Here is a 23,460-nt window from a genome sequence, read left to right on the forward strand (position 1 = left end):
CCCTCAGCCTTGGTGGAAAACTAAGCATTATCTCTTCTCATTCTCCCCCCATCTCTCTCTCTCTCTCTCTCTCTCTCTCTCTCTCTCTCTCTCTCTCTCTCTCTCTCTCTCTCTCTCTTGCGCGCGCGCGCACGCACGCACGCACACACACACACACACCCCTCTCCTTCTCCCCCTCCCCCTTTCTGGTGACCAGTCCCACTACCTCTGCTCCTTAGTTCTTTGGCCAGGCATTAGCAGTTCAGAACTGCTTTCCTTGGCCACCAGCATTGGTGCTTCTGGACTTTAGTATCCTGTCAGGCTTTTCCTACCAAAAGGCTGTGACCAAATTGGCTATTGAGGCTCAAGAAAACTATAGCCAGAACTAGGGTATTGAAGGCACTAGAAGGAGGAGAGGTAGGACAAAGATATAAGGGTGGGTTTTGATGTAAGCCTGTGTGGTATCCTTGGGTCTTTTATTGCAGCCTTACTGCTGATAGTAAGGGCGGGATACTGAATGAGTTGTTTAATGAGCATCATTTCCAAGGTTTTAGGTTTTGTTTTTGTTTTTAACCTGTTTTAGGTTTTGTTTTTGTTTTTAACCTTGTTTTCAATTCTTGGTATTCTACACCATGGAAACAACTCAAATTGCATTATCTTTGGCACATGATTTCTGTTCTGGGGGAGGTTTGAGAAATAGCGGGGAATCAGAAAAAATGTCTAATATGCTATCTTGTTCACATGACCTGGAAGTGCTTCATTTCTTATATTTTTGCAGTAATTCACACCCATACACCCTTCATCTCTGTAAAGAAAGGAAGTAGACTTAATATGTTTTCTTCGGGCCAGGCATGGTCAGGGGTTTGTGTATGTATGTGTGTTATCTTCCTGATTTTGTTTATTGTCTTAAGATTTATCTAAACTTGTTATTAATTAGCCTTTCTAAAATATATTTCCTTTGGTTTTTGTGTACAAACTCCCATTTTTGGCATGGAAACATGTAGAATTTTGCCATTTCATATATTTCACATGCTCTGAACTAAAATACTTACATTTAGCATATCAAATGACTAGTTAGTTATGACTAATCAAACTTTTTTTTTAATTTTAGGGAAATGAAGCAAGCTACCCCCTGGAAATGTGCTCACATTGTAAGTCAAATTCATTATTAATGTTTTGACCTTTTTAAAACCAATCCAAGCATTTTAAGTGTTTAAAAATGATACTAAATTTGTTGAGTAATTATAAGCTGTTAACATATTTACTATGTTTATTTGAAAAATGCAATATAATTTGTGGTAATTTGATTTCTGGGTTAATTTTTCTCTAATTTTGACTATAAATTGCTCTAATGCTTTAATAGGTTAAATTTGCTTCCATTCATTATGATAGAAAGCTTAGTTTTAGTTGTACAAATTCAAACATTAGAACACAAATGATGGCATAATGAATCATGTTAATGTAATTATCCAATCTGTTACTCCCTCTGACAAAGGGTTAGGGATAGGAAGTAGAAATAGGATGGATGAAAAATACTACAGGAAAATAGTATGGATGGAAATATACATTTAATAATCAGAACTATCTACAACATAGTCATACCTATTTAATAATCAAAACTATCCATAACATAAAGATAGTAGATTGATAAAAAAAAAAGCAGCATCTAATGATGTTATTTAAACAATACACTTGATACAAATATTCACACAATTAAAATAAGGAACTGGAACAAAATATGTTGTGTTTCAATTGAGTGAAGCAGGAGTAGCAAAAAATACACTTGGCTAAAAGATAATTAAGAAAGCTCCATAATATTCACACAAACATAGGTAGTAAAAATATAATACTTTATCCAGGATATATGTAAGTAAATAATGTGTGTGTGTGTGCGTGCGTGCGAAAAATAGAGGGACCAATAGCAGTTCCCCAATGATAAGTGGTCAAAAGATATGAATGAATAGTTCTCAAAAGAAGAATTGCAAAGTATTCACAAATACATAAAAGAATGTTCCAAATCACTAACTGAGAAATGCACATCAAAACGATCCTTAGGTTTTACCTTACATTTTGCAAATTGGCAAAGAGGACAAAAAAATCACACAAGTAAGTGTTAGAGGCGATGTGGAAAGATAGACCTACTGGTGCATTATTGGTAGAGCTATGAATTAGTACTTTTGGAAAGGAATTTGGAATTATGCAAATAAAGTGAATAAAATATCCATCCCCTTTCCACAGAGATTTTGTTACTGGGATTATACCCCAAGTAAATCATATATAAAAAAATCCACATATACACCAAAATATTTATAGTAACACTTTTGTGATAGCAAAGAAAAGGAAACAAATTAGATGCCATTCTATCGGAGACTGGCTAAATTGTGGTACGTGAATATCATGGAACATTATGGTGCTATAAGAAATTATGAATGTAGAGAAGAGTGGAAAGATCTATATGAACTGATCCAAAATAAAGTAAGCGGAGCCAAGAAAACAATAGACACAGTGACTACAAGAATGTAAACAGAAACAACAACCATACACACAAAAATTAAGTCAATGTTGTGAAATAAAGTGGCTTAAAAGGAGATAAGAGAAGATAATCAAACCCACCCTTTAAGGACATGGACGGTCTACAGGTGTTGCAAATTGTGTATGTTTTTGGATTTTTTTCAATGCATTTCAGTGGTTCTACTGAAATATCAACTTTTGACAAAATCCAGAGCTAATTTCTGTTAAAAAAAAAAACAAAAACATTATAACAGGGGAGGGTAGGTGGTGTAGTGAATAGAACACTGGCCCTGGAGTCAGGAAGACCTGAGTTCAAATCTGGCCTCAGACATTTGACACACTAGCTGTGTCACCTTGGGCAAGTCACAACCCCAATTGCCCTATTTTCCCCCCTCCAAAAAGCAAAAACAAAAAAATGAAAAATAAAAACATTCACACATGTAGGAATAAGTGAAACTTTCCTTAATGTGCTAAGCTGTGGGGTTTTTTTAACATTTTTTGGTTGTAATGGAAGCCTTTGGCAGGTTGGTGAACCCTTTGTATTCCTTCTCAGATAAGAAACACTAAATTTCAGTTAGAGATAAGTGAAAATAAAGGTGTAACTTTTTTTTCCAGCTGAGTTTGCAAATTCTCTGAAATCTATGGTGGACCACAGGTTGAGAATTTCTGTGGTAAATCTGTCTAAAAACTAACAAATAACATTATGTGCAATGTTATATACAATAACAGTTATATGCAATTATATGCAAAAAGTAGAGGCCTTTCCAGTAAGATATGGGGTAATTCAAGTATGACCATTGTCACCATTACTATTCTATATAATTCTAGAAAGGTTAGCTAAAGCTGTGTGACAGAAAAAGTGAGGAACGGGAATAAACAAAAAGGAAATAAAACTGATGATATGATGGGCTATCTGGAAAACCTAATAGAGTCAACTAAAAAATTAATTAGAGCATTAACTTCATCAAAGTTGCTGGTTATAAAATAAATCCACATAAATCATCACTTTTTCTTTACATAGCCAACAAAATCCAGTAAGGTAAGGTAGATAAATTTCATTCAAAATAGCTATAAGAATGTATAAAGTATTTGGAACTATATGAATACAAGTACAAAGCCATCTTTACAGAAAGGTTAGGGTAAATATACCTTTTCACTTCTCATCTCAACCTGATTCCATCCTTTTTTTTATTGTGCATGTAGTATTAAAAAGTATTATATCTTTGGGTAATGTTATATAGAACTTATTACTTGTCTAAAATAGCATTCTTGTTTCCTACTCCATTCTGATGTTTAGTTTTAGTATTCTAAGAATTGTTTAAATGAAATAATTATATCGGGAGCCGCTAGGTGGCACAGTGAATAGAGCACCAGCCCTGGAGTCAGGAGGACCTGAGTTCAAATCTAGCCTCAGACACTTGATACACTAGCCATGTGACCTTGGGCAAGTCACTTAATTGCCCTATCCTCCCCCCCTCCAAAAAGCAAAAAAATAAAAAATTAATTATATCCTCAGGCAAAACCACCATTTAAAAAAAATCTTTAATTAATTTATTTATTTTCTTAGTTTTCACATTCATTTCCACAAGATTGAGTTATAAATTTTTCTCCCCGCCTCTCACCTACCCCCCCCCAAGATAGCAAGCATACTGAATGCCCCATCCCCCCATCTGTTCTCTCTTATATCCCCACCCACCCCTTTCTTACTTTTTTTTTTTTTTTTTAAAGCAATCGGGGTTAAGTAACTTGCTCAAGGTTACATGGCCAGGTGTTTCTGGGTGGGTGCTAAGTGTCTGAGCCCAGATTCAAACCCAGGTTATCCCGACATTGGAGCCGGTGCTCTTACTCGCTGTGCTACCTGGCCGCCCCCCTCTCTTACTTTCTTGTAGGGCAAGATGGGTTTCTATACCCCATTGCCTGTATATCTTATTTCCCAGTTGCATGTAAAAAACAATTTTTTGCAAGATCACCATCTTAAAAACCTCAAATACTTTTGAGTTATACTTCAGTACATTTTCTTCCAGTATGTCTCTGGAGTTTTTTGTTTGTTTTATTCTTATTTATTTTTTGAGGTTTGGTAGAAGAGCATATGATATTCTTAGCTTATCTATTTATATAGTTGTAGAATATTAGTTCTTGTTTTATTAGGTGACATCTACCTTTTTTGATATGACATGCAGCTTTTTTTTTTTTTTTTTACTTTTTTTTGGCCAGAGATCGTCTTTAGGAACTCGTTTATAATTCTTAGACCTGTTTCTAGATTGTAACTGATAGATGACTAAAATATTCTTTTAAAACTATATTTTATTTCTATCATTTTCATATCACTTTTATTTCCAAATCAACCCCTCTCCCACCTAAAGAGCCAGCCCTTGTAGCAAAGAATAAAAAAGGAAGAAGAGAAAGGAACTCAGCAAAATCTACCAACACATAAGAAGTGATTGGCAATATAAGTAATTATATTTCCATAATCCCTCAGTTCTGCAAAGAAAGGAGTTAGATTTTTTCAACTCCTTTTTTTTCCCCCAACACTTATATGGGTCTATTTTTTTTTTTAATTAATCACACTATAGTCAGGTTCATTTCTTTCTTATTTTCATTTATATTTGTTTGTGTTCGCTTGTTTTCCTGGTTCTGCTTGTTCTTCATCATTTTGTGATAAGTCTTCACATGCTTCAGATTTTTTTTCATATTTGTCACTTCTTAGGACACAGCAATAGTTCATTCAGTTCATTCACCACAATTCAGTTCTGTCAGTTTGATTTCTAGCCATTTGTTAGTCATTCCCTCCTAACCTTGGTGCCTCAAATCTCTTCACATTCCAGTCGGTCCTACAAAGAGCTGCCAAAATGAATTGCGTTAACAGATCTGACCATATCACTACCCTGCTTTGTTCAATTCTTGTTCTTGCCTTTTAGGATAAAAAGATAAGCTCTTGTGTTTAACTTTTAAAGGCTTTTACTAATTCCAAACCAAACATTTTAGCATTCTACAATCCAGTCAAACTGACCTTCTCACTGTTTTTCACACACAACACTATCTTCGCCATTTGCCTTTGCACTGGCCCTGACCCGGACTGTGCTTCTGCCTCATTTGTGGATCTTGGAAACTCTCCTTCAGGATCCCACTCCAACACCACCTTCTACATGAAGCTTTTCTTGCTCCTCCCAGGTGCTACTGCCTGCCCTTCCAACCTACCTTGTAATTTAATTACTTTTTATTTACTATGTATGTGCTTATTTGTGTACTTCCTGTGTACCCTATTAGAATATAAGCTTGAAAACAAGAGTTTGTTTCATTCTTTGTATTTCCAGAGTCTGGCACAATTCCTGGCACATGGTAGGTTCCTAACAGATCTTTCTTGTATTTTGAGTTCTAGTTCTTTGTTACTACAAAAGTTTTGATGTGAACATTTTGGTGTATATAGGACCTTTCTTTTCTTTGACTTCTCTGAGGCATATGCCTAGCATTGTGATCCTTGGATTAAAGGGTATGGTTTTTTTAATCACTTCTTTAGTGTAATTCCAAATTGCTACACAGAATGGTTTGAACAATTCATAGCTTTCCCAAGAGTATATTAGTATTTTTGTTTTTCCGAAGTTTCTCCAACACTGATGATTCTTGGTTTTTGCCATGTTTGACAATTTGCTGGATACTACGTAAAATCTCGGGTTTGTTTTATTTTGCCTTTCTCTTACTATTACTGCTTCAAGCATTCATTTATATAATTCTTAATAGTTTGCAAATCTTCTTTTGACTACTGTTCATATCCTTTGATCGCTTATCCATAGGACAATGACTCTAGGTTTTATCTATTTGTAGTAATGCCCTTATCAAACCTTTATAAAATATACTTAACGCAAAGAATTTTTTCTGAATTGTTTCCTTTATTTAGTCTAGTTGTATTGATTCTGTTAATCAAAAGCTTTTCAATTTCTTGTCATCAGAATTATCTGTTTTTATATTTTGTGATAAAATAAAGTAGTTGGGTGATGCAGCAGCTAGAATACTGGACCTGGAGTTAGGAAGACCTGAGTTCAAATTTGCCCTCAGATACTTACTAGTTGTATTACCTTGAGCAAATCACTCTATCTCAGTTTCCTCAACTCTAAAACAAAGACAATAATTATACCTACCTTGCAAGATCTTTGTGAGTATTAAATGAGATAATATTTGTAAAGCACTTGGCACATAATAGGCACTATTCAAATGCTTAATTTCTTCTCCCTTATGATGGAATTCCTTGTTTGGTTAAGAATTATTCCCTTAGCTTTAGCTGTGAAAGGTAACTGACTTGGTTGTTCTCTTTGTGTGTGTTTGTATGTGTGTTTTTGGTTTTTAATGACATGTTTTTTAATATTCAGGCATCTTTTGAGTTTATTGTGGTCTTAATTTCTTTTTTTTGTTTGTTTGTTAAGCAATTGGGGTTAAGTAACTTGCTCAAGGTTACACGGCCAGTTATTTCTGGGTGTGGTGCTGAGTATCTGAGCCCAGATTTGATCCAGGTCATCCCAACACTGGAGCCGGTGCTCTTACTCGCTGAGCCACCTGGCCGCCCCTAAGCAATTGGGGTTAAGTAACTTGCTCAAGGTTACACGGCCAGGTGTTTCTGGGTGGGTGCTAAATGTCTGAGCCCGGGATTCGATCTCCAGGTCTCCTCAACACTGGAGCCGGTGCTCTTACTCGCTGTGCTACCTGGCCGCCCCTTGGTCTTAATTTCTAACAAAAAAAATCAAGCATTTATTAAGTGCCCACTAAATTTCAGGTGCTAAGCTGAAGTGGTCCCTGGCCTGGGGGAGCTTATATTTTGTTGTCAGAAACAATATGTGTATGTATAAGGAGATACAAAATACAAGTTAATTTTGACGGGTGCATCAGTAGCAAGTAGATCAGGAAAAGCTTCACGTAGGAGGGAACATTTGAGCTAAGTTTTGAAGGAAGCTAGTGTTTCTAAGAGGCAGAAGTAGAAGTTATGAGGAATACAAAGAAGTAAAGAAAGATCTACATGAACTATTGCAAAATGAAGTAAGCAGTGCCAAGAAAACAATACATAAAGGAAAAAATATATGTGGAAAGAACCACAAAAAAAAAATCAACGCCAAGAGTGAATGTTGAATAATAACAAAGGACAAGCATGGCTTAGAAGAAAAGATACCTCCTACTCTCCCACTGCTTTTGTATCATGAGAAATACATTTTGCTACATTGCACATATTTTCAGACTTATTTCATGTATTGACCAGTTTTGCTGGGGTTTTCTTTCTATTTTTTGGTCTTAAAATATAATTTGTTATATGAGATGACCCTTTGGGAGGAGGAGGAATACAGGAGGACATGGGTGATGTAAAAAAGAAACATAAATTTTTTTTTTTAATTACAAAGGAAATTAGAGGGATTCATTCCAGTTGTGGGAGGACAGCCTTCACAATGACACAGAGACAGCAGAGGTGGTATGTCATGCAAGGGACGCTGAAGAGCAGTTGGACTAGACTGTTAAGTAGCATGTGAAGAGGACTAATGTATAATACATCTTCAAAGACAGTCTATAGCCAGAGGCTTTTAGATGCAGTAGAAACATTTGTATTTTACTTAGCTACAGTAAAGAGTCACTGCAGCTTCTTGAGCAGGATAGATGATGGTCTGTGCTTTAGGCATATCAGTGTGGTAACCGTAGAGTGTGCATAGATGAGTGACTAAAGTGAAGAAAGCCACTTATGAAGTTATTGAAACAGTCTAGGGCCTGAACTAGGGTGGTGAGCATGGTAGAGGAGAGAAGGGAGCAGATGACGGAGATGTTGCAGGACAGGGACTATGTTTTTACTCTTTTTTTTGCTTTTTTTTTGGAGGGGGGAGGATAGGGCACTTGGGGTTAAGTGATTTGCCCAAGGTCACATGACTAGTTGTGTGTGTGTGTGTGTGTGTGTGTGTGTGTGTGTGTGTGTGTGTGTGTGTGTGTGTGAAGTGTCTGATGCTGGATATGAACCCAGGTCCTCCTGACTCCAGGGCTGGTGCTCTACTCACTTGTGCCACCTAGCTGCCCCGGATGTTCTTACTTTTCTCTGTATCTCTAGCACTTAACATTTTTTTTTTAGTAAGTACTTGGGACAGCTAGATGGCACAGTGGAAAGAGTGCTGGACTAGAGTCAGGAAAACTCTTCCTGAGTTCAGATTTGGCCTCAGACACTTATTCGCTGTGTGACCCTGGCAAGTTACTTAACTCTGCCTCAGTTTCCTCATCTGTAAAATGATTGGGAGTAGGAAATGGCAAACCACTCCAGTATTTTTGCCAGGAGCACCCCAAATTGGGGTCATGAAGAGTAGGACGTGACTGAAACGACTCAACAACTAGTAAGTACTTAATAAATGCTTGTTGACTGACTCACAGTGCTACTGTTATTGTACAGATGGTTTTCCTGGTTCTTTCTGTATCAGCTCATGAAAGTTTTCCCAGGATTCTGACTCTGTCCCTGTCATCATTTCTTATGGTGCAGTAATATTACATTACACTGGTATAATTTGCTTGGTCGTTCCCTAGTTGATAAGGTACTTCCCACTTATTTGCTATGATATTCAAAATGATATCCAAAAAAACTTTCCACAAGGGATATTTCTAAAGATATAAAGTACTGAAAGGCATTAAAAGGTTTGTGATTCAATCTCAAAATGTACTATGACTAATTGACTCCCAATTATTTTATTAATATTTTCATTATTTTGAATGAGAATTCCATATTATTTCCTTATGGATTTTGTTAATTACTTTATAGAAATATTGATTATTTCTATGAATTTATTTATGCATTGTTGAAGCTGTTGATTGCCCCAATTAGTCTCCTTGATAATTTCCTGCTGTTTTCTGAGTAAATCATCATGTTAACATCAAATAGGGTGTGTGTAATTTAGAGTCTTAAAGAGTTGTTTTGGACCCTTGGAGTTAAAGTGACTTGCCCATGATGATACAGCTAATGTGTGTTAGAGGCAGATTTTAAACCAGGTTTTCAACTCTCAAAAGCTGGCCTTCTCTGCACTATGCCATGCTGTCTTTTTCTTAAGGCTACATCATATACGATAAGTAATTAGAGAATAAATAGAACATTTGCGATATACTTTATTATTGTTTTTATTATATTAGAATATGAAAAATCATAGTTTATTTTTCCTTAATATGTACTTTGCTATCTGTATTTCTCACCACAAGGTGCATAAGTCCCCATTTTTGTTTTATATATATTATAAAACTATACAACACAACTTAATACTAGATATTTCTTGGGGAAGCATGGCATAATGGATAAGAGCAAGGTTAAGTTCAAGTCCAACTTCTGACACGTTTAAGTATATGATTCTGAAAAGTCTACCCAAGTAATTCTCTTAAAACTCAAAGTTTCCAATGGATTGCTGATTTCCATGGGAGAAGCAAGTTACTATGCTGAAAAGTTTCCCATAGTATTAAAGTCTGTGCAGATAGGAACCAGGTTTACTTTTTCAGAAATATTTTTATTTTACTATTGCAGATTTTTTTTTATAGATCTCAAATGAATTGTGGCTATTTTTAGTTAAAAAGATACAGCATTGATGTTTATTTTATTCATGTAGATACTTGTATGTCACCAATAATTTACAAGCTTTTGAGGGTGTGAAACTGCCTTTATAGCTCCATTCCCTAGGGACCTAGCAGAGTACCTCCCTTGAACATAGTAAGTCATTTAAATCATGGTTAAATTTGATCATTTTTTAAAAGAAAAGGTCATATCTGGAGTTTCCCAGGAGAATGTTAAATGGGAAGAATTATTAAGTAGTAATTAAATATGGCACAAGTTTTTATAAGACCAAGATGTTTTTTTCATAGAGTTGCCTAATTGAAGTAATGGGACATTGAGAAAAATCTGTTTCATAGTAATTTCTCAGACATTTGTAATTTTACATCCATATATGCAAGTTTAGGCTTAAGGCAAGCTAGTTGAGAAAGAATTGATGTTGCTTGAATGATTTTCTTTTCGTATCGCTTTTGGATTTTCATTGTGTTGTGGGTACGTTGTATACGTAAGCCTTTGTGATGTCCTGTTTACTTGAGTCTTTTGGCCTCCCTAGCCAGTGAAGGAAATGTATACTCTTGGGGTGATTTCCTCAAAGCTGAGACTTCTCTTGTAACTTGGCATGATAACTTGGTGGAGTAACTGAATGCAAGATACTACTTTAGATAATATAGGAGGTAGATTAGATTAGGTCACACCTACACATTAGACTTGTTTGATGGTAAATCAGACTCCAACTTTAAAGAAATTTTTCTTTTGGAATTATCTTCCTTGTTTGGAAAGAGTTGCTAATTATAAAGTATAAGAAAAGTTTTCTGAAGATAAATTTCTTTGGGTTGTTCATTGTAGCAAATATGGAGAGATTATTCTTTCATTTTAAAATCTTATATATCTTACTTTAAAAAAATGACCCAAGAAAAAAGTTATCAATTTCAGAAGGAGTGTTTTCTTTCTTTCTTTTTTTTTTTTTTTAAAGCAATTGGGGTTAAGTAACTTGCTGAAGGTTACATGGCCAGTTATTTTGTGTGGGTGCCAAGTATCTGAGACTGGAACCAATCCCAGGTCTCCTGATGCCTGGGCCGGCGCTCTTAGTCGCTGCGCCACCTGGCCGCCCCAAGAGTGTTTTCTTTTGCAAAATAAGGCATCTTCAGAAACCTCATTTAAACAACTACTAAATTAGTAGACAACACTATTGAGAGGTTTCAGCTTCAGTCTTTCTCTGAAATTTATTTGCAGGTCATTTGAAGTGAGGACAACCTATATTTGTTAATAGATTCTTTCTGCTGCTAATCCCAGCATTCATTTACCATATCCTAGAGAAAGGTGTGAAACTTATTTACCAATGTGGACACATATAAAAGAGCCTCCCTTGCCTTAACAGCCATTCCTGTAATTGATAAATTTAATAACTGATTCACTGATAAACAGCAAACATTCTGTAAACTTAGAGAATTTGAAGGTCCTGTGCCTTGAGCCTACCATATTGGCCTTATCTGTATGGCTGTAAAATAGTGAGATTATTTCTCTGAAAAACGCACAAAGATTTACCTCTTTATATCAAATTTGGGAATTGGAAGGAACCTCACAATCCAACCAGTGCCTGAGTAGGAATCCTGTACCTGTGTGTTATGATTAAATTATCAACACAAAGATAGGCTTCACATAGTTTGATGTGCTAATGATATCTAATAAGGCATAAACCATCAATTTGTTAAATCATGGTGCATTAACACAATCTACTAATTTGATTTTTGTCCAGCTTCTAACTAAATAACCACTATCCCACATGTCCCAGGAGCTTTTGGATTGAATCTCTGTTACTAATTAAGAATTGAACTCTTGGTTTTGTTACTTCATTCTTCACTGGGACTTTCCAACAAACTATAAAAGGAGATTCTGGGAGGTGACCAATAAATATGAATAGTGGGAACAAAAGGAGAATTACCATAGATAGGTAAGATAGGAGAAATGTTAAAGCAGTTTAAGACTGGTGAAAATCTTGGCTAAAATTGTTCTATTAAATAGGTATTATTATTATTTTTTCAGTTTTACCTGACCTTGCATATCATAGTACCTCACTTAATTACTGTCCTTGGGGAATGGTATCTTGTGGAATTTTCTACATAGCTGAAGTTATCAAAATTAGGTGCCAAAATTTTTACATTAGTTTGATAAGATTTCTGTAATGATTTGCATATACCTCTGTCTTTAACCATTTCTTGAATAATTTCATTTGTCATGAACATCACTTGTTTACTGTGATACCTTCAGCTCTATTGAAGAATGGCAGCCTGAGACCATTCAGAAATTAAATATTTTTATATTTTTTTCTGGCTACTCTGCTACTGCCAGACTATGTAACTGGTGGTTTCCCGGTGGTGCCTCTGGCAACCCCTATTCCATTTTGGGTTGAGAATTCAGGTAATTTAAGCTTTCTAAGTATTCTAAATATGTTTTGAGTTGGTCAGTCAGTCAGCCAGCCAGCATTTATTAAACACTTACTATATGCCAGGCACTGTGCTAAAAACTCTTGGGGGTAAAAAGAAAGGTCAGACAACAACAGTCCCTGTTCTCAAGGAGTTCAGACTATTGGGGGAGACAACATGGAAATGATGATGTATAAATAATATATATTCAGGATGAAGTGGAGATAATCAGTAGAGGGAAGGCACTAGCAATAAGGGGGATTGTGAAAGGTTTCTTGTAGGGTGTGGAATTTTAGTTGGAACTGGAAGGAATCCCCAGAAGCTGAGAGATGGCGATAAGGAGGAAAAGAATTTCATGCATGAGGGACAGCCAGTGAAAATTCGTGGAATTGGGAGGTGAAAAAAATGTCTTTTGAGGAACAGCAAGGAGACCAGTGTCACTGTATCACAGAGTATATTGGGAAAGAGGAAGTTATCAGAAGAGACTCAAAAGGTAGGGGGGATCAGGTTATGAAGGTTATTAATAGAAGGATTTTATATTTGATTCTGAAAGTTATAGGGAGCCACTGAAGTTTTTATTAAATGGAGTGCTTGAAGGGGATTCTTTGAGAGAAGTGCATGTAATTAAACTGTGGTTCCTTGTTTAAATTATCCAGGTATTGAATACCTGGATTTAGGGACATCAGTTATTATTAGTAATCAGCCTTTGAGTTTTTCTTTGTTTTTTTTTTGGGGGGGGAGACCAGAAGGACAATAATTCTCTTGTATTTTGAATAGATGAGCTTCAGATAAGGAAACCATTACTGTATACTACCAAAATTCTGTTTTCACTTATATTTAGAACATATTATTTTGTCAGTATTAAATATTTTTAATGTTTATCAATTTTTCTTTTATGTGATTTTAAAAGGATATTTTGCATTGCTGAATTTTACATCTCCAACCAAAGCTTTCATTGTTAAAAAAAAACCCCACAGGTTCTCATTTTACAGTGGAAATCAATGGAGGGGGTTGGGCAGAAGTTAAGATTGGCATTAACATAGCATTACATCGCAATTTCATTCTCTTTGGATTACTTTTATGTAGATGGGCATTTGCTTTTTCAAGAAGTAAAGCAGGAAAAAAAGACTTAATTGTTTCATTCTAATTTTTTTTCAATTAGCATTCTATCTTTATTTTACTACAGACTAATTTAATAACGTCATTACAAAACCTAGGACTTGAGATAATTTAATTTTTTGTTTTGTAAATCAAAGAAGCTTTGAATATATCTGCTATTTATCATAATCCTGAATAACCTGCTCCTTGTTTTTTTTTTTCCCCGAATCGGATAAGAGTTGCAATGCTGCCACCCCTCACCCCCATTTTTGTAATCTTGAATCTAATGTAATTTTTCTTTAGGTTTGTTCCTTAGAGAAAATTAAAGTAGAAATCAAAAAATCTTATTCAGTGGAGGAGGGACAGACCTATGATAATTTTTTGGTGTTCAAAACTAATTTAAGACTTAAAAGTTTTTGGGGCGGCCAGATAGCACAGCGAGTAAGAGCACTGGCTCCAGTGTCGGGATGACCTGGGGATCAAATCTGGGCTCAGATTCTCAGCACCACACCCAGAAATAACTGGCTGTGTAACCTTGAGCAAGTTACTTAACCCTGATTGCTTTAAAAAAAAAAACTTAAAGTTTTTTTGTTTTTTAAAGTTTAATAGGTTATGGGAAAAAAAATTATATTTCCAGTCTCGTTTAAAGGCCTATTCTGATGCCTCATCCGAGCATGGAGGTGATCCAAGGGTTCTTAAAAGTTATGTTAGTAGAGTGTAATTCTGATGATAGTTTGCTTATGGAATGAAGGAAACAAGCATTTATTAATCTCCTGTGGTACAAATGTTTTCTCATTGATCTTCACAACAGTCCTGGGAGGTAGGTTCCTCATTTTGTCTTTGAGGAAAACAAGACCATGCATAACTGAGGCAAATCAACTTTAAGTGACTTGCCCAAGGTCACAAAGCTAGTGTCTGAGCCAGATTTGAAGTCATTTCTTCCCAACTGCCAGCCCAGTGCTCTTTCCCTTGTACTACTTAGCTGCACTGTGGACAGAAATATCCAGGGAGGCTTATCACTAGAAGGTTGGCTTTAAAGTGAAGATTTGAGGGGAAGAAATTCCATAACTCATGAGACCATCAATGAAGGTATGAAAAGGTGTTGATCTTTGATAATGAAGAAAATACCAATGAAATCACAAAACTTTTGAAGTATTAAAAAAGAATATTCATTCTGTATACTGTGAAAATAAATAAGGACCAGGTAATTACACAAAATGAGCTTACTTAAAAGATAATTTCATTGGTTAAAGATTTGTGTGAGGAGTGAGGGGGAGGGTAGCGAGAGGTAGAGATTGTTCTTGTCAGAAGGTGATGACAGTATTGGGCATGACAATTTGACTTCCCTGGGACCCAGTTTTCTTTTCAGTGAAATGAAGGGGTTTGCTATAGATGCCTTCAAAGGCCCATTCCAATTCTATATATATGATTTTAAAAGGCCTAAAAATGTGAGCATATCCAAATAATACTTTAAATTTATGTTTGTTTTGACTATACTTTAAAAATTCATATTGACACAGTACATAATAAATCAGTCCTTAACCTAAAATTTGTTTATGAATTCATTTTGTGAAGTTTATATCACAGAAAAATACCCAACCCTAAAAGAGTTTTTAAGAGAGGAAGTTTTAATTCATTTAACAACTTTGGAGTCTGAGGAGAAAATACACAAATTCAAAATGATGGTGGTGATATCTTTTTAATGTTTATGTTTTCCTTGATATCTTTGTTTCCAAATGTTATAGAGATCTACAAGAGAATGTGACACAATAAGTACTCTGGTCAAAATATTCAAAATATCATTATTATTACTATTATTATTAAAAATAATAGCTTATAATTAACACTAAAAACAGTCTTCATAAGAATCTTGTGAGTAGTAGATAGTACAGGTGTTATTTTAGCATTATGTAGTTGAATATACTAAGGTTTAGGTTGTGATTTGCTCATAATTGTACAAATGAGTTAGTATCTTAGAAATAACCTAGTCTGTCTCCCTCTTTTTACAGATAAAGAAACTGAGACCCATAGAATTTAAATGACTTGTCCATGTTCTTGTAGCTTATAAGTGGCCCAGTTGGAATTTGAAGTCAGATTGATTGATTAACTTAAGTTCCATGCTTTACGCATTTCATTGTGCTATTTCTAACAGTTGAGAAGAAAATTAAAAGATGGTTAAAATTTAACCATCTTTTTATTTATTTATAAGATCAACATAGGCATGAGAAACACTGTAAAAAACATCTGAGACACCAAAGACTGAAATGAATAATTATACAAATGAAAAAGGGAAATAGAAATTAAGTATTTGACAGCTTCCATCTTTAGAAAGCTCATTTTTACTTGGTAACATTTTTCTGCTTGTCACTCCTTGCATTGAGCCACTTGTACAAAGCCCTTAGCTTTAATAATTCAGTATTGAGCAATATGTGTTTTTTTAGTGTTAATACAAATTATTGACTGTTCGTTTATGTCTTCATGTTTTGTTTTTCTGTTTAAATTAGTTCTTTTATGCAACTAAATCAGATATGTCATATACTTTTAATTACTTGATCTTGAAAGTAAAGTTTAAGAAGCATAGGATTTTCATGTTGTACAAATAAGATTGTAACCCAGGAAATATGTTCTGTTTGTATTCCAGGTTTTGATCTAATATGAGATCTTACCAACAAGTATTAATAACTACTCTTTCCAGTTTATTTATTTTAATGTGAGAATGGCATGACTTTACTGACAGATAAATATTTCAGGGAAAGAATATTGGATTTGAAATTAGAAGACTTGGGTTGACCAATAAAGTTTAATAATGCCTTCCTACTCCTTTAATAGGAATCTCAATAGTGTCTTTTAAAGGTTGTAGGCTCTCTATTTCCTCCTTATCCTTTTTCCTCTTTCAAAGAAATGTATGAAAAGATTGCTTTTTGACCTTGGGACGTTCAAAGATTATAAACTAATTGAGAAAATGTTTCCTTCCTTATATTCCCACCCTCTCCCCCATCTCTCTCCTCAGATTCCTCATAGTTTCTGTTTGAACTTCCTTTATACTTGTTTTATTTTTTTATCATAGTTATTTGTATACATTTTTTTCTCTTGTTAGATGCCTTCCCTCCATTAGGATCTTGGAATACAAAAACAGGAATTAGAATCCCTGCCTTCAAAATGTTTATATTCTACCAAAGACATTTAATATGTATACATGTAGTTTGAGGAGGGAAGTAATAGTACTAATAATGGCTGACATTAATATGGTGCTTTGAGATTTGCAACTACTTTTCATATATTGTAATTTGACTTTAATAATAACTCTTTTAAGTAGGTATTATGACCCTCATAGATAAGGAAGCTGAGGCTCGGTGGGTTCAGGTGATTTCACAATGCTCACAGAGATAGTAAGTATTTGGGGGTGAAATTCTATTATAATTCTTCCTGACCACAAGTCCAGCATTCTATCTCCCACATTGCATTGCTGAAGAGCACTTATAATTAGGGGGATCACAGAAGGCCACACAGAGGAGTTGACACTTGAGCTGAGTCTTTGAGAAAGATCAGAATTTTGAGAGGCAGAGATAAGTATGAAATGTATTCCAGGCATTTGGAACAACCTGTACCAATACACAGAGGTGGGCTTCTTTTTTTTTTGTTTTTAATTTTATTTATTTACTTACTTTTAGTTTACAATATTCAGTTCCACAAGCTTTGAGTTCCGAATTTTCTCCCCTTATGGTGGTATGCAATCTGATATAGGTTCTACAGATACCTTCACATTAAACATTAGTAAAGTTGTAAAGAAGGATTATAACCAATGGAATGGACAATATGGCTGTGACTATATATGCATTGTGTGAATATAATATATATTCATATATATGATATAGATGAAGGAACAAAACAAAGCAAGTAGTTTGCTTCAGTCTGCATCCGGACTCTGTAAATCTTTCCACAGAGGTGGACTTCTGACTAAGCTGTGTGGAACCAGGCAGAGCCCCTGATTCCCACATACTTGCTTTAGCAAAAACCTGAAATTGTCATTAAACTAAATATGATCAAGAAATCCAATGAGAAACAACCAGAAGTGACTTTTACTTCAGAACTCTATAAAAACTTGACTAGAATCCCATAGGTAATAATAAGAGACTTTGTCCAGAGCCAGCAAGAGCAGAGGATATCCCCAAGAAAGCCTTAGGGTAGTCCAAAACCCACAGCAGGGGTCTTTGAAGTCACCAGGAGTAGCAGTGACCGGTGCCTCAGATCTAACTCTCTGAACTCTTGGTATCTAGGGGAGCCTAACCCTACAAGGTAGAGGGTCAGTACAGGAACCCAGGTGACCTAGGACAAGACCAAACACAGCTAGCCACCCCATCAAGAAGCATGGGATGAGCCTGGCCCTGGCATAAAGCCACACTCGAGGAACTAAAATTGGAGAGATAAGAAAACCAAAGAAAACACTGTGACCAGAATAAAAAAATTGTTATAGAATAAAGATGCCCAGAAATCCAGACTAGAGGAAAGAAACTGGGTAAAAGCAATAAGCAAAAACTCAAAGGAAAAATATATTTTCTGCAAGGACTACATAAATACTTAGAAAAAAATGAAGCAAGTTTTTTTTTTTTAATGAAATAAAAGCCATTGAGGAAAAAATTGGAAAGAGAATAAAAAACTTAGAACAAAAAGTGGTAAATCTTTATCCAAGGAACAAGCTCCCTGACAATTGGAATTGACTGAAAAAATCAGTAACTTTATAAGATAGCCAGAATTATTAGAACAAAATCAAAAGATTGGAAAAGGAAGGAGAAAATGTTACTGAATATTAAAAATAATTTGGAAAACAAGTGGAGAGACAATGTAAGAATCAATAGATTTCCTAAAAACTAATTAAAGAAAAAAAAACCTAGCCTCTATATTTCAATAAAAACTGGCCATATCTTTTAGAATCAGAAGGCATAGTGAAGGTAGAATCCACTGATCACCTCCTGAAAGAAATACCTAAAGAAAATACCCAAAATGCCATAGTCAAAGTTCAGAACATACATGTAAAAGAAAAAAAGTAAGTACCAAGCAACGACTGTCAGGAATACACAATACCTAATAGCTTCTACTATGAGCAAGAAGAGATCATGGAATCCAGTATTCCAAAAGGTAAAAGAATAGAGACCCACAGCCAAGAATCACTTTCTTGCAAAAGTGTAAACTGAGTAAATCCTTCAGGGAATGACTCTTGACTTACAACTAATTCTGATGAACAGACTAATACTGATTGAACTTTGAAATAAAAACACAAGAGTGCAGGGAAATCTAAGAGAGTAAGTTTATGTGAGTATTTAGAAGGCACTAGGTGACACAGCATTAGCAGTCTAACAAGGGGAGAAGAAATAAATAACCCTTCAGAAACTTAATGTCTTCAAAAGGTATTGAGGTGGTTAATAACAGAGCAGCTAGCAATATATTGATTCAATTCTTAGGATTTGAAGGGAAGGAAAAAGGGGATGGAACTTATTACTATTTCTCCCTTAAGGTAAAAAGAAGAGTACATGGAGGAAGGAGTGTAGTTGTGCAGCCCTTCCCCCCCCACCTCCCCACACACAGTTTGGTATATAAAAATATCTAAAAAAGTGAAGATTGGGGGTGAGGGAAGGCAAGAGAAAGGGTAATTGTGGGTAAGGAATGGTCTCGGTAAAACAAACTTCTTAATACTGATGGGGAAAGAATGATGTTAAAAATAGAAGACTTGATACTTTTTTTTAAATGCATAGAGAATAGAAAGAAATTTAAAAGGAAGCATAGACTAGCAGTACAGTTTTGAAACTAATGTTTAATTTATTATATACTGTCCTATTTTTAAAAGCAAGCAGTATGAAGTGGAAATTTATGGTTTCCTATATAGTCCCTTTTTGGTGTTCTAGGTATTTGGAAATATTCCCATTTTGGGTGTTTAATTTCAGAATTTAAAAAAATAAAAAAAGAGGCAGGGGATGGAAAGGAGTTTGGGGAAATTAGTTACCAAGGGTGAAAGATAAAGTATTTAAAGCGGGAATGATAATGAGTGAACCTAGAAAGGTAGGCTGGAACCAGATTTTAGAAGACCTTAAATGCTAGACTAAAGAATTTCTATTTTATCTTAGAGCTGTCAGGTCATCTGGAACAATCTTAAGAAAACTCTGTTGAGTTTAGTGGTAAAGTGTTCATAGGTGAGCAGTGATGTTGAAGGCCAAGGGGTACAAGAGTGAATGGCTAATGAAAAGTATAGGTGGTTTTCTAGGAGTTTGGTTGTGAAAGTAGAAGAAATAGTAGATAAACTTGAATGAATGGCAAGGTCAAATGAAAGTTTTTTAAAAGATAGGAAAAATCTAGGTGTGATTGCAAGCATTGGGGAAGGAGCCAGTGAATGGGAATAGATTGAAGATTAGTGACAGAGCAGAAATAACCAATAGGACAACCTCCTAGAAGAATTAGAAGAGGATGTAAGTGGACAAGTAAGTGGACATCACTCCAGAGATTGTAGCACAGAAAAATAAGTTATATGAGAGCAGGGTCTGTATTGTATCTGTCTTTGTATAGCTAATGCTTTGAACACAGACTCCTAATTTATGTTGAATGTATAAATTAAAAACACTGGTATTCTACTTATATAAATCTCTTGATGTTATCCAAATTCTCTAAGCAACCCAATCCAAGAACTGAGATGAAAATGAGTTATAGAGATCCCTCCTAAAATATAATGTTAGAAATGGAGGAGGCACAAGTGGTCCTAATCTCACTCTTAAGGGAAGCAAGGCCCAGTAGGAGGAGAGTATTTCATACTAGCCTGTCTCTAAAGTGACCTATGTAAATTAATAAAATCTCCCATCAGGATTTTTTTTTTCAATTATCAAACTTTTTTTTTCTTCCTTTCATATCCCCACCCCCCACACACCCAGCAAAACACCTTTAACCAAAAATCATTGTCAGGTGAAATAAATTTCCATATTGACCACATCCAAAAATGTGTATCTCCTTCTGAATATTAGTCCATCACTTATCTGTTAGCCTTCATCTTCAGACCTCTGAAATCATGGTTGATCAGAATTCTTAAGTCTTTCAGAATTGTTCATTTTTACAATATTGATGTTTATGTATGAATTGTTTTACTAGATCTGTACATTTCATTCTGAATCAGTTTATTCAAGTCTTCCCTTTAAGAAATAAATAGTATTCCATTACATTCATGTATCATAATTTGCTCATCTATTTCCGCCTTTATGGACACCCCCTTAGTTTCCAGTTCTTTGCCATTACATAAAAAGCTACTGTACATATTTTGGTTCATATGGGATCCTTTTCTATTTAATTTATTTGCCTGGCAAGTGGCTCTGCTGGGTCAAAGGTTATGCATACTTTAGTGACTTTTTGGGCATAGTTCTAGGTTTTTTCCCTAGCTCCACCAGCAGGGCATCAGTGTGCTTATTTTCCTGCTGCCTTTCCATCATGTTATTTTCTTTTTTGTAAACTTTGCCAATTTGATGGGAATGAGGTGGGTCTCAGAGTTGTTTAAATTTACATTTCTCTCATTGTTAGTGATTTGGAGCATTTTTTTCATATGACTCTATGGATAGCTTGAATTTCTTTAGAGATCCCTTCAGGATTTTTTCTAAGAATTTTTCTACCCTTGGGTGTGGATGGGCCTGAGGGAAGAGGAGATCCCTGGCTTCTTATTTCCTCTGGTGTGGTCCTGGGCTGGTCCCGATATGGGGTGGGCAAAGGGAGGAGGGAGGCAACCCAGTTGTGTTCCCCTGGCCTGTGGCTGTTGATGCGGAGACCCCTGTGGTTGGGGAGCTTTGCCTGGTGAGAGTGCTGGTGGGTTTGGCTCCATGTTGGGGTGGAGAGAAGCAGTGGTGCTCTAAGATTCTCAATGGCCTTGGGCTGTCCCAGGGGGATATGGTGAAAAATGTATGAACTGGTGAGTAACTTAGGTTGTACACTCAGCTTTGCTAGTAAATTTGCTCAATTTGAGCAAATTATTTCACCTCTCTGGGACTGTTTCTGTAAAATGGGATGGCTTCTAAAGTCCCTTCCAAAAATAATTCTACACTCAATAATCTTTAAGAGTGTAAAGAGATCTGAGATCAAAATGTTTAAGAACCACTGCTCTAAACTGGTCTACCCCTAAACACTAATTTCCACTACAACATTCTCCACAGCTGATAAGCAGCCTTTGTTTGAAAAGCAACAGTGAGGGAATACCCATCACCTTTCAAAGCTGCCCCTTCAGTGGTTGGGAAGTATTTGCTTAATTAATTGACTTGCCACAGATCACAGTACAATACACAATACAAGGGTAGAGCTAAGATTCAAACCAGGTGCCCTGGCTCCAAAGTACAGTGTGCTTTACACTGTACTTCACAGTGCCACATTGTTCTTAGCTCTGTCCTAGGAGGCCAAGCATAACAAGTTTAATCTTCCTTCCACATGAGAATCCTTCAGTCCCTTTGATACATATCATGTCTTCTCAAAGTCTTCATGCTAAAACGTCACCAGTTCCTTTAAATGATTCTAATATGGTATAAACTTAGGGCCCTTTGCATTTTGTTAATGTTCTTTTCTAAAATAGTATTACCCTGACTTCTGTTGAGCTGGCACAAAAATTCCTTATTTTTTTTTTTTCAGAGGAATATATATTGACCTATGCCACCCTCATTTTATACTTGTGAAGTTTATTTTTTGAATGCAGGTGTAAACTTCTGGTTTATCCCTACTATTGAATAAAATCTTATTATGTTTGGCCCAAGTAGAGATCTTTTTGGACTCTTCATTGTATTTCATACAAAGTAGCCCTTTCACTGAACTTTGTATCAGCACCTGCAGATTTTATTAGCATGCCATTTAAGCTATTATATAATTCAGTGATAAAAATGTTAAACATCATAGGTCCAAGGAGGAGGTTGGGTTTGAATTTCAGTTCTGCTACTTACCTTTCTGAACTTGTTTGGGAAAATTATTTAATGTCTCTAAGCCTAAGACATCTGCCTCATAATTTTTTTTGCATATCTTATATCTTGTACTTTGTTGAATCGAATGTAAACTCTTTTTTTGGCACATCGAAAAAAATTAACTACTGTTCTTTTAATTATTTTTCTAAAAATCCCATAATGACATTAATCAAATAATACATTATTCTCTAAGACATTTCCAACTAAAATGTTGCTTATGTTGGTTACATCTGATATTAACAAGACTTCAAAGAGCCAAGATGAGTTTTGACATATTAACTGAATTTTTTACTTTACCTAGTTTCCTTCTTTGGAAACAGTGTGGTGGTTTCTCATATATCTTTAGTGAATATATACAGATCTGATCTCTGATAAAAGAATAAACATCTGGCTAGGGTATGATCTTTTAGGATAGGACAATAGTATATATCTCCTAAACATAATTTTAAAAGATAATGTGGCAAATTGACATGAAATTCTTGAGCTTAAAATATTCTTTTTGACACCCTTAAAGATTCTTCTAAAGTTATTTCAGTAGGTTTTTACTGAAGAATATATAATGTATTACTATTACCTAATTTGTGGTTTTGGTCCCAGTACTATTGTAGCTTTTAAAAGTGACTTATACTTAAAAAAAAATTTTTTTTGTGCGTGTATATGTGTGTACATGTATATATATACACATACACATACACACATGTATATAATATGTTTTTCTTTAAAATTTATCTATATGTATACATGTTGTTCTCCCTAGTAGAATACAAACTCCTTGAGGGCAGAACTTTACTTTTTCATATCCCTAGCACAGAGCCTGGTGCATAATTGTCACTTAATGAATGCTTGTTGTGTTTAGCTTTTTTTTTTTCTTTAAGAAAAGCCTTACTTTTTGTCAAATATATTTTAATAATGGAAATAATTGTTTAGTCTGCATAGTCAGCTGATAATG

The 23,460-nt window shown here is 35.2% G+C and overlaps 1 protein-coding gene across 1 annotated transcript in view; it reads left to right on the forward strand.

The window, feature by feature from the left end:
* The window catches only part of PPP3R1 (protein phosphatase 3 regulatory subunit B, alpha), a 107,195-nt gene that overhangs the window by 47,667 nt on the left and 36,068 nt on the right, over positions 1-23,460 (forward strand). Inside the window, exon 2 of the mRNA XM_069068935.1 lies at positions 1,091-1,130. Within this exon, the coding sequence (XP_068925036.1) occupies positions 1,091-1,130 (40 nt within the window). The remainder of the gene's footprint in view (positions 1-1,090; positions 1,131-23,460) is intronic.

This window comes from Petaurus breviceps, unplaced genomic scaffold (assembly GCF_028583685.1).
Source record: "Petaurus breviceps papuanus isolate PSGF00001 unplaced genomic scaffold, PetGlider_PUasm1.0 90775, whole genome shotgun sequence".
NCBI classification, from domain to species: Eukaryota; Metazoa; Chordata; class Mammalia; order Diprotodontia; family Petauridae; genus Petaurus; species Petaurus breviceps.